The following is a 12,192-nucleotide window of genomic DNA, read 5'->3' on the forward strand; positions in this document are numbered from 1 at the left end:
CTGCAGTTCTCCAAATATGTAATGGCTATGACAGGTGAGTCTTAAATGGCAACAGAAGGATGTAACCATTAGGAAATAATAAAAGGAAGCTCCAGAATACATATTTTTAATAAGGTTGTGGTGCATTCACCATTAAAAGCCTTTGAGAACAAATTAAGCATATATTAGTAATTACATAAATAGACCTTATCTACCTCTCCTAATCCCTTGCAATCCAAGTATTCTGCGAGGACTTTAAATTCTTCAGCTGACTGCTACTTGTTTCAGATTTATTCTTGATTTATTCGTCCTCTGATACTATATTTTGATTTCACCATCATACTGTTAGTTAACTGAGCTTTATATTTTCTGTGTTGACCCCAAGATGTGAAAGTTGCTGCACATTGGATTTGCATCTAAGGATAATCATGCTCCTTTCAGTATTCCACTGTTCCAAAAGTGTAAAGGACCTTTCCTTTAAGAAAATAATTTCTTCTCATTTTAAGTTCACTTCAGGATGATGCCAAACTGCTCTGTGTCCTGCATAAAAAAGAGGTTTTTTGAAACTTCCACTAGAAATGAAACCTGAAGATGATGGTGATCCAGTAAAAAACATGGATGAAGTGTGTTCCATTCCTGATTCTATCCTGCAACTGGTCTCTGTGGCAAGGACAATGAAGGAACCAATGATCTGCAGTCTTGTTTTGCAAAATTGTAATGAGGCTTAAACAACATAGAATTATTTCCTTTTTTTGCTCTATTTTTGGGGCACAACTGGATTAAAAACCAAGTGATTTCTACCTGGAGATGTTGCCTAGTTAAAAGAGAACTAATTGCCACAACAGAGTAAATTACTTTCTGTTTTGAACATTCTGATGAAGCAATCTACACCTCACTGTCAAATACAGAAATGTACAGATTTGGGCAGAGGAAATACCTCCAAAATTTCAGTAAATGCTGTCATTTATGAGGCATATTAAGTATTCAATGCACATTAAATACTTCCTACTACTTTATCTCAGAATGTATGAGACATCTAGGCTCTGTAAAGCACAATATATTGTATTTAAAATGAACATAGAATTACTAAACCAGGTAAAATCTTTCAATTTATATTCTGATTATAGGAAAATACCTTTTTTGAAATGATCAAATTTTTGGTTCCATTTTGTTGCCACCTTTCTGACTCAGGACAGAGGAACTACATATTAGCCTTAATTGGTGGCAACTCAGTTACATAAGGCTATACACCCAGCTGTACATAGCTCTTGCAGCTGACATGATTTGATGAACTAAAATACCTTCTCTAATTTTTGTTAAACAGAAATCAGAAATAAATTAATCATACTTACTGTTTAAAATGTTCATATCTAATACAAAGTAATGGGATACACAGCAGTATATCCGATGAGCAGCTGAATAGAGAGCCAAGAGGCAAAACACTTTAGAAATCTAATGCTACTAATTATTCCTGGTGCTGTACTGAGTTGCAGGAAATTATTAAATGAATTGTCTTTAGAATGCTTAAACAGGTGTGTACTGTTTACAGGCTACATTTAAAGGCTGGATGGATATTATGTATGCAGCTATTGACTCAAGAGATGTAAGTACTGCAAATATTTTAAATTATATTTTTTTTCCTGAGGTCTGTCTATCTACAAGTGTGTATTTATCCTAAATAAGCAATTATATCCATACAATAGAATGAAAAAACTAAATTGATTAGTATGAGATTGTGTTAACAAAATGTGGACAGCTGAATGCAAACTGCCAGGTGCTATCAGCAAGAGGTAGAATAGAAAAAATATATTGATGTAAGTGATAGGAATATTGTCCAAATGCAAAATATTGGTGACACTTTGTGCAAGGTTGCCACTTGTTTGGTTGAAATTTTCACATGAAGTCTTAGGAATCATATTTCACTTTTTTTTCTCCTTAGGTGTTAGAGCAACCCAAGTATGAAGACAACTTGTATATGTATTTGTATTTTGTCATCTTTATAATTTTCGGGTCTTTTTTCACCCTGAATTTGTTCATTGGTGTCATTATTGACAACTTCAATCAGCAAAAAAAGAAGATAAGTATTGTTTCATTTCTCTTCTAAAGATATTCTAAAATAATGCATTTTTGCAGGTGCATAATATATGGAAAGTACACCCATAGCTTGTTCAAAATTCAAAAAGCTGCAGTATGTTATGACAAAATCATACCTGCAGTATTCATTAAAGTCATAAGATTTTTCATTTTGTGAGCAGGACAGAACGTTCTGTTGTCAATTCCCAGTTTGGTCTTCCTCAAGTCATTCTGCTTTTTCATAACTAAACTTCATTAAGTCTTCCTGCATGATCCAACCCCTTAATTAGGTCCCTACATTAAAGCACTCATAATTTCTTAGGATTTTTCCTTCTTGATTTTTAGTATTCTATGAGCACACACACACAAAAATAGCTAGCTAGTTATGAAACAAAAAATCATTCCATCAAACAAAAAATCATTCAAAATCATTTCATGCAGTTAAAGATGATGTTTTAATGATCTGATCCCAAGTATTCAAGTTCAATTTTGTGGCACTGAACAATCTGAAACTATATAGAGCAGGAGTGGTTTGTAACTATTTCAGGACCTTCTTTTATTGTTTCACAGTGCAGATGTAGATAATCTCACGGGTATAGATTGTCTGAGTAGGAGATGCTTGCCTTTAAAATTATTTTCTTTAAATAGATAAAGCAGTGAAAGCTCAAGGACTAAAGCAGCTATGAATTACTAGTTTATTTTTATTTTACTGGACTGTGTCACTGTCTTTGGGTTTATGTTAATAACGAGAAATACTAAGCAAGATTTTTGGATGCTGTACATGTAGAAACGTATAGGTATATGGTCAGGGAACCTGCCCAGCTTACAGTCCTTGCATTCCCACATCTTCAAGCTTCCCACACAGTCATCCACAAAGGGCTGTATTCAGTCCTGTGTCTGCATTGGCATTCCTGGAATTAGATGTCTGCAAGTATCTCTTATCTAGGAAAACTTTTCTTCAAGAGGTATGGGAAGCCTCATAGATTTTCATTCAAGCTGTCTCTAAAACGAGGTTACTATGGATTTTGATTAGAAATATGAAGGACCATAATTCCTTCTTTACCTTCACTGTCAGACTTCAAAGGCAGGTTCATGCTTTTGCTAAATACAACTTCATTGAACACAGAACTAATCAAAATAAAAGACTTAAAAGAGAACATTTTGGTGTTAATAGTACCAAGGGTGCTTCAATCTTCAGCAAAGTTTCTTCTAAGTCTGATAATCCATTTTCTCAAGAACCTTGAAGACTTTGGGCCCCAATGCTAATGTGATTGATAAACTAGAGATTCATAAAGCACAGTCCGGTACTGAAAACCTGACTTTGTCTTTTTCCTTTGTTTCACTGAAATCACAGTTCAGAAGTGACAGTATTGAGCAGCCCAGACTATCTGAATTTATCTCAAATACTCTTTACTGTATCTCTTACTATAAAAGAAAAGAGGTAAGGGAAATGATATCTTGGAGTTCCAGGAAAATAACTGTAAAAAGATGTTGCTTGCATTTTTTTTTTCTTTTTTTGAGCGATACAGTACCGGATGTCCAGACTTCTAGACTAAATGCCTAGATCGTAGACAGATGCATTTGATAGCTGAGATATTTTTCCCGATTTAGTCTTCTTGATTTTTGAATCACTCAGTTTTTTCAGCACTGCATATAAATGTGATTATAACCAGTTCTGATTTCATGTTTTTACTTTGGAGGTCAAGACATATTTATGACAGAAGAGCAGAAGAAATACTACAATGCAATGAAAAAGCTGGGATCCAAAAAACCACAAAAACCTATACCAAGACCAGGGGTAAAATTATTTATACACATCAGACAAATAGCTATTTACAAAGAGTTTTTATTGATACGGGGAGAGCAGAAATATGCCAATTGAAAGTTATCAGTAACCGGGGCATTAGTCAGCAGAAATGGAAAACAAAAATTTTAAAAAATTAGTTTTCACTTACAACTATTTTATTTATGAATATGTAACACAGGAGGCTGAATTAAGTTGATGTATTTGAATACTCAATTAGTAACTAGTGTACACTAGTTACAATTTTATTGAAGTCTCATAAGCCTTACTGCATGTGTTTTTCTACTTTCTTCTAACAGGAAATGTAAATAAATTACAGTTTGTATTGGATGTTTCTTTTTTCTTTCTTCCTCAGAATAAATTCCAAGGAATGGTCTTTGATTTTGTAACACAGCAAGTATTTGACATCAGCATCATGATTCTTATTTGTCTTAATATGGTTACCATGATGGTAGAAACTGATGACCAGAGCAAAGAAATGGAAAATATTTTATACTGGATAAACCTCGTGTTCATTGTCCTTTTCACTGGAGAATGTGTTCTGAAATTAATTTCACTTCGCCATTACTACTTCACTATAGGCTGGAATATTTTTGATTTTGTGGTTGTCATTCTGTCTATAGTAGGTAAGTCTTGTTAATTAAATTAAAAGGAAGATAAAATGAATAGGAGGTGAACTTTTTCTTGAATAGAGCTATATGGTGAGCTTCTGCCATTGCAAGATTTGCAACCAGGTCATTAAACTTTACATTTTAACTTGCAATTTAGCTAAACCATCAAAGCTGTTATAATCATCCAACATTTACTGCACCTGCAAAGACTACTAACTGCTAAAACAGAAATTATGCCAGTGTAATCTACAGAATATCTTCAATTGCTTCACAAAACTGCCAATTTTAAAACTGTGTTTGTAAATTTCTATTGTGATATGGAGATTAAGTGGTAATGTACCTTTGTTGTTTTTTCTTTTTTAGGAATGTTTTTGGCTGAGATGATTGAGAAGTACTTTGTATCTCCCACACTATTCAGAGTCATCCGGCTTGCCAGAATCGGTCGAATCCTGCGCCTCATTAAAGGCGCTAAGGGAATCCGCACTCTGCTGTTTGCTTTGATGATGTCTCTTCCTGCTTTGTTCAACATTGGGCTGCTGCTCTTCCTGGTCATGTTCATCTATGCGATATTTGGCATGTCCAACTTTGCCTATGTCAAGAGGGAAGCTGGGATTGATGACATGTTCAACTTTGAAACGTTTGGCAACAGCATGATCTGCCTGTTTCAGATCACCACGTCCGCTGGCTGGGACGGTTTGCTCGCCCCAATTCTCAACAGTGGGGAGCCAGACTGTGACCCTAACAAGGCTCATCCAGGGAGCTCTGTGAAAGGTGACTGTGGCAACCCTTCTGTTGGGATTTTCTTCTTTGTCAGCTACATTATCATATCCTTCCTGGTAGTGGTGAACATGTACATTGCTGTGATTTTGGAGAACTTTGGTGTTGCTACTGAAGAAAGCGCTGAACCCTTGAGTGAGGATGACTTTGAGATGTTCTATGAAGTCTGGGAGAAGTTTGATCCTGATGCAACACAATTCATGGAATTTGAGAAATTGTCTGATTTTGCAGCAGCACTTGAGCCTCCTCTTCATCTACCCAAACCTAACAAAGTCCAGCTTATTGCAATGGATCTGCCCATGGTGAGTGGTGACAGAATTCACTGCCTTGACATCTTGTTTGCTTTCACAAAGCGTGTTTTGGGGGAAAGTGGGGAGATGGACGCCCTCAGAATACAGATGGAAGATCGGTTTATGGCATCCAATCCTTCTAAAGCTTCCTATGAACCAATTACAACCACATTGAAACGAAAGCAGGAGGAAGTGTCTGCTGTCATCATTCAGCGTGCTTACAGACGTCACCTTTTAAAACGAACAGTAAAACAAGCTTCCTTTATCTATAACAAAAATAAAACTGAAGGTGGGGCTGGGCAGGGTATGAAAGATGAAATCCTTATTGACAAGTTAAATGAAAACTCATTCACAGAGAAAACAGATATAACGGCATCAACAGCAGTTTGTCCGCCTTCTTATGATCATGTAATAAGGCCAGTCAAAGAAAAGCATGAAAAGGAAGCTAAAGATGGTCAGAAATAAGAACAAATAGCAAGAAAAATCATATATGTGCAAAGTAGTTCATAGGCTGTAGGGATCATGTGTTTGTGTCAACAGGACTCCTGAAGGAGGTCTATGCCAAACTGACAATTTTTACAAATATACTGTACATTAAAGGTCAGTGCCTATTAAAAGACAGTGACCTCTTGTCAGTGACTGTGATAAGAAGAAACAACCTTGACAGGAGGTTACTGTTCTCACTACCAGCTGACACTGCTGAAGAGGAGAGAAGAATGGCTACACAGACTGTAGGGACAAATTAAAGGGGTGTGAAACCAAGTATTTGTGTGTTTAGCATAAAACAATATGGTAACTCTACCCACTGTTTGCATTTCAACTGCCACATACTTCATATTTTTACAAAATCTGTGTTGGTGGATTCATCTTGTTTTTATTCATATGTTGTTTATTATATGTGACTATTTTTGTAAATGGGGCTTCTGTTGGGGAAGGGAATTAAGTACACCTTTACAGGTACAAGGGCCAGGTGTTCTATTATACAACTAATATACACACAGAAATTATTTGCATGAAGGCATGCTGCACTTATAGATCATGCATGAAAATAACATTAAGTCACAAAGAACAACAGATTTTTTTAGCACAGTGTTTCTGGAAAGGAATAACAGATTTTGAGGTGCTTAATTAATGTATTCACATCGTATCATGTTCAAACAAGTCTTAGTATGCCTGTAAAGTCCTCTACAACTCACAAGAACAGTAAATATGGTTTACTTTTTGCACAGACCATTAAGTCTCAGAAGGTGCAAACTTCTTCCTAGGTCTGGAGTCACAGATATTGTCTTTGTCAAATGTCTTTCTGCATACGAATACTAAATGAATCTGCCTCAGCCCACCAAACTGATCAAAAGAGCCCTCTATAAAGTTGTTCTGCTTTATCCTGCAGTATTGTTTAGCCATCTTCAGCTCTCAGTAAGGTTGATGTCGTACACGTTAATGAAAAGCCCTCTGCTATGTAAATAATTTTTAACCCGTGGTGCATGTTTGAGCAAACAGATAATGACTTTAGCACATTTATTGCATCAAATATGTACCACAATAAGTGTAGTGTGCAAGCATTCAACAGGTAAAATGATGTATTATCTACCATTATAGATAGTTTGGATGCAATCAATGCATGTTTATATTGCCTATGCTGCTATTCCTTTGACGGTCCAGGATTCTTAAACATGGGAAGCCATACATCCGAGCTAAATGAAATAAACTACGCAAAAAGACCTCATTCCTCCATACCATTAAGCAATATTTTGCAGCTATTTAGGAGCCTATTTGTTTTACATTTCTGAATTTTCTGTGAAAAACATATAATGTATATCCAAACTGTACAGATGTTGAAAACTACTAAACCTGTTGAAAATAATGTTAGGATTTTATAAGCAAATATAAATACTGTAAAAATCATTTTATTTTATTTTTCAGCATTATGTACATAAAACAAGAACTGAATTTTACCTTCAGGTTGATGTCACAACATTTTTGTTACTTTCAGTCCATAGCACTTTTTCACAGAAGAACTCCTGAGAACAAGATACAACTAAATGAATGGATAACTGTAGGATCTTATTTTTTACAGTATTTGCCAACATATGAATAATTTCTGCTAAATAAGTTCATAATTTGCTTCCAAAAAGCTATGTTTTTTGGTGGTTTTTTTTTTTGCAGTTGGGAAATGGTCTAAAGTTCAAATTGAATGTCTAAGCAGTGCCTGCATCCTAAGTTTTCAGATACAACCTTTCTTTCAAAGAATCCTGAATCTTTTGTCATGTTTACTCACAGATTTTTTTTTTCATTCATGCTGCACTAGAACAGTTCTAAATATTATCTAGGGTCCACGATATTTTTTCACAAAGAGAAAGTAGCAAAATTGTATAATCCAATCCATCAGGACATTTTATGTTTCTTACACAGGAAAATTAAATATAGATTACTTTTATTAAAATTATTGACTAAATCTGTATTAGTGAACTGCATGCAGGAAAATGCTATTACCCTAACTGATGCTAAAGAACATTATTAATGCGTCAGAATAATAAAGATTACATTTTTTATTGTACGTTCCTTTTGTATTTATTATCTGACATTAATATAAAAAGGGTATGCTTTTAAACCACAGAATGAGAGGATACTGAAAACCTCTACTGCAACTATACCGTTCTTCCATGTAAGGAAATCCTTGGGAGTTGCTTGTTAGTCACTAATTAGGAATTTGTTACTTGATGTGTGTTAGACAGTGAGCATGACACTCCTGCATGTATCAATAGCTCTGCCCTGCATGACTTAGGAGCAGCTCCAGGCAGTGGGTGCACAGCCATCGAATACCAGAGCTGCCCTGAGTGTGTCCCAGGAGGCTCAGAGCAGGCACAGGGATGACAACTGAGCATTCAAGAGTTTACAAAGACCAAATGAGGACAGAAAATAGTACTAGATCCATGACATGCCCCAACTTGGGTTGAGAGCCAGTTTATTCTTGCTGGGTCCTGTTCACAAACAGGCTACAGAGCATCTCACATTTGAGTGCATTTCTGAAAAAGATGAAATGGTGTTGGAATGTATAAATCATTGGTCTTTTCCTCAGGAATTTTAAAAATCTCTCTGGAAGCACCCCATTCCTAGAAGCAACCATTTGTGGGTAACAATAGGGGAAAAAACAAATACATCTGGAAAGTGAGCCTGTTCCTTATTCTTTATTAATTGCTTCAGTGAATTTCTAAAAATATTCATTTTATATGTTTACCTAATTTTATATTGCATTTCCCTACAAATTACCGTGAAAACACTCACAGTGAATACTGAACTTCATATGAAACCAGTTGATAAGCAGCTGTAGTCTGTATGCTTGCTTAGTGGCAGAAAGAAAATAGCATTTTCCCTGAAATTCATCAACAATTTTTCAAGGGAGGGAAATTTTTCTCTGTAAAATTGTTGTGAAATACGTTATGAAAAAAGAGGTCTAGAACTTTGATTCAAAATGCCTAAGTATCAAAATGAAAAGATAAGTATTTTTTAGATTAATATGTGGACAAAATATGTCTTAAATGGTTACCTTAAAGTACAGAAAAAAACCCAACTTGTTATTCATACCTCTAATAGGTTTTAAATGTTACAGAAGCCTAAATGTAGCTTCAGAACAAGACAAGCAGAACTTAAACACAGCAGGAAAATCAGAGGATTGTCTTGGCCAACAAGGAAACCCAAGAATGCTAATTACATAGTGCTTCTTTGGCACCTTCCTGATGCTGGGGATGAGAACTTGTGACAAAGTTCACGTGTAATAGACTTGCTAGGAAAGGTCACTCTGAGCACTCTGCCACAAGAGCCAAGCAGCTTCTCCTACAAACTCCGTGCAGATTGGATTCCATTCCTTGTCCTCGGTGGCATCACTGCCCGCATTCCTGGTGGACAGACTGCGCTCCCATTCCAAAGGAATGCTCTTTAGCAACCTTTGTTTCTGGTGTCTAGAAATTATGGCTGAGGATGTTTTCACCTCCAGAGAAAAACCCTAATTTCACTAGTCTTTGCAACTTTAATTCTCCAGGATGAAGGGGGGGGGGGGGGGTTGTGGGAACCGAAGTTTCTCTATCTGACTTGACCCTATTGCTATTGTATTTCTAAGAGAAGGGCCACATAACTTGAAGTGCTCCGTTACATTATGAAACGTATGAAACGCGGGCCACTTAGCCGCACGTTCAGCCACGAAAAGCAAGGAAATAAAACACACTCCCAAACTCCCCTTCAGCACCCCGGCTGCGAGCCGGCAGGGGGCGCCAAGGCGCCGGCAGCTCCCGCCCGCTGCCTCGGGCTCGGCCGCGGGGTCCCGCCCCGCCGCCTTCCAGGAGTTTCTCTTCCCGTGTCTCTCCCGCCTCCTTCCCGCCCAAGCCAATGGCAGGACGCTGTCCTCACCCTTCCGGAGTCCTCCCGCAGTAGCGTCGGGTAGCGACGATGGACGCTGAGGTGCAGCAAGTGGGCGCCACCGCCGTCCCGCCCCGGCGGAGGGAGGGAGCGGCCGGGCGTGCCGGGCAGGACTGCGGGCGGCCGGGCTGGGGCGGGACGGGGCGGTGGGCGCGGTGTCCCCGGGGCCGTCCCGGGGCGAACCGTTGGCACCGATGACCCGCGGCCGCTTTCCCGCAGGCGCTGCTCAATTACTACTGCCAGGAGGGGCTCTTCCAGCACGTCCGGGCCGCGGCCGACGAGGCACTGGCGCGGCTGGGCGCGGACCCCGTGCTCCTCTTCTACCGGGCCTACGGCGCTCTGAGGACAGGTAACGGGGCGGCGCCGCTCTCTCCCGAAACGCTGGGCTTCCTTGCCTCGCCTCCCAGAGCTCAGCCCCTAGTCCGCTGCGCGGGGAAAAGCGATGTTGCGGAGTCTGAATGCATTCCTTGTTGAGTAAATTATCGGTGCGTTATCATCTGTCCTGCTCCTCCCCAGTTCGAATGAAAGTGATCTAGACAGCATCGTACCAAAGTGAGAAATAGCAAGTATTTTTCGTGGTTTCATGACGGGCTCAAATGGGTTCCTTGGAGGGAATTTGAGCCCTGCCCAAACGCATATTGCATTTGATCGGAAACTCACTAGTGTCTCCCAGCTAGCAGCTCTTCGCTTCAAAGCGGCTGTGTTAATTTTGTTGAATCCTCTGTCTCCAGGAAACTGACAGCTAATACTAATGGGGGGATCTTTGTGTAAATTATACTGTTCTGAGAAGTTTATTGAGCAACATGTATATTCCAAGGATGTTGGAAATATTAACAAATAACCCAAATAGGGAGGGCTGAAACAAGTCTGGGAAGGTATGCTGGATTTGAGGGAGTGTGTCTATTACCAAACTCCCAGATGTTTTTATTTAAGAATCCTATCATTTTTCAAGATATTGGCTAATTTGCTAATAGTCACAGAAATAGTCACACAAAAATACTGGTTATATAAAGAAACAGGAGCAAAAAGAGCTGTTCAATGCCCTGTATAAAACAATAAATATGATTTTCATCTTTCTGACAGTTGGCAGAACTAGCAGAGAATTATTTGGCATAATTCAAGTTCTTTGCATTGAGATGCTATTTTCTTTCCTTTGTCTGTTTGAAAGACTGGCACAAACAAGTGAAAGTGAGTATATGCATAAGGAACAAAAGCATAGAAGAAAAAACAGAAGGGAAAATTTAAGTTAGGTTGATGTTTGATGATTATATTCTTTGTCTTGAAAGGTGTGATAGCTTATTCTGTGTGTTTTTTTTTTTACTAGGTGATGTCCAAGAAAGTATTCGACAGTTGGAGTCTATTAAAAACAAACCAGAGGTGTCGCTTTGTACAATGATGGCTCTGATCTATGCCCATAAAAAGAGCCCTAATCCAGGTATGCCTATTAAGACATTCTGTTTCATGTTTTAAACAGCCCTGTGTGAAAGCCTGGGAGTCGTAGGCTAATTCTGCCTAAGTTAAAAAGGTTTACTCTGGCTTTGCATTTGATATAGGGTCTATTACTGAATTGAGTGATGCTTACCAAGATTGTAAACAAAAATACCAAACCACTAAACTCTGAAGCATAGGAGTGAATGTTAAAATAAAACACATACACACCCACACACAAAATCTTTTCTGCTGTGATGAAGAATCTTTGAAGGAAGAGGAAGATTGAATCAATCTTCTTATGATTGTTGTCCACTCATATCTGATACTGGTACTTTTGAGTAGAACTGCAACTTGAAAAGTCTTTAAAGCCATTTCTATCTTTTAAGTTATCCTGGCTATACAAATGTAAAAAATAATTTTGTGAGTTTTTATATTCCTTTCTCCAGCCTAAAAGCTGGAATAATTTTGTTAGGAATTGCATTCTCAAAATAAGAGTAGGTTTATCAGGTACATTGAGTGGTTGTTAAAGTATTGCTGCAGTATCTTTCTCGCTATGGAGGTTTATAGCTGCTGCTGACAGTTTGTCAAACAATTTGATGTGAAACAGCTCTGACTAATGGCATTACTCTTTTTTGAGTCCCTGAGGATTAATATGGCAGGATAGCAAAATTATTGTGGCTCTCAAGACTTTCTGAGAGTGAGACCCTTTCCTTCATTCATTAGGTGGGTCACCATTGTCATAGCAGGAGATCAGGTTGGCCTGGCAGGTTCTGCCTTTCCCAGTGCCTGGCTGGGTCTGATCCCCTGGGTGTCC

At 38.2% G+C, this 12,192-nt stretch overlaps 2 protein-coding genes across 3 annotated transcripts in view; both read left to right on the forward strand.

Annotated features, from left to right (window-relative positions):
- Window positions 1-8,091, forward strand: part of LOC128790580 (sodium channel protein type 1 subunit alpha-like) — a 92,439-nt gene extending 84,348 nt beyond the window's left edge. The window contains exons 23-27 of the mRNA XM_053947446.1: window positions 1,529-1,582; window positions 1,919-2,056; window positions 3,746-3,850; window positions 4,212-4,482; window positions 4,831-8,091. Of these exons, the coding sequence (XP_053803421.1) occupies window positions 1,529-1,582; window positions 1,919-2,056; window positions 3,746-3,850; window positions 4,212-4,482; window positions 4,831-5,999 (1,737 nt within the window). The 3' untranslated portion in view covers window positions 6,000-8,091. The remainder of the gene's footprint in view (window positions 1-1,528; window positions 1,583-1,918; window positions 2,057-3,745; window positions 3,851-4,211; window positions 4,483-4,830) is intronic.
- A 1,807-nt stretch (window positions 8,092-9,898) lies between these two features.
- The window catches only part of TTC21B (tetratricopeptide repeat domain 21B), a 35,664-nt gene continuing 33,370 nt past the window's right edge, over window positions 9,899-12,192 (forward strand). The window contains exons 1-3 of one of the 2 annotated variants that reach the window (XM_053948039.1): window positions 9,899-9,989; window positions 10,167-10,296; window positions 11,272-11,382. In XM_053948039.1, the coding sequence (XP_053804014.1) occupies window positions 9,978-9,989; window positions 10,167-10,296; window positions 11,272-11,382 (253 nt within the window). In that variant the 5' untranslated portion in view covers window positions 9,899-9,977. The remainder of the gene's footprint in view (window positions 9,990-10,166; window positions 10,297-11,271; window positions 11,383-12,192) is intronic. The other variant, XM_053948038.1, reaches the window with a different exon arrangement.

The sequence above is a fragment of the Vidua chalybeata genome, chromosome 7, assembly GCF_026979565.1.
Source record: "Vidua chalybeata isolate OUT-0048 chromosome 7, bVidCha1 merged haplotype, whole genome shotgun sequence".
Lineage (NCBI taxonomy): Eukaryota > Metazoa > Chordata > Aves > Passeriformes > Viduidae > Vidua > Vidua chalybeata.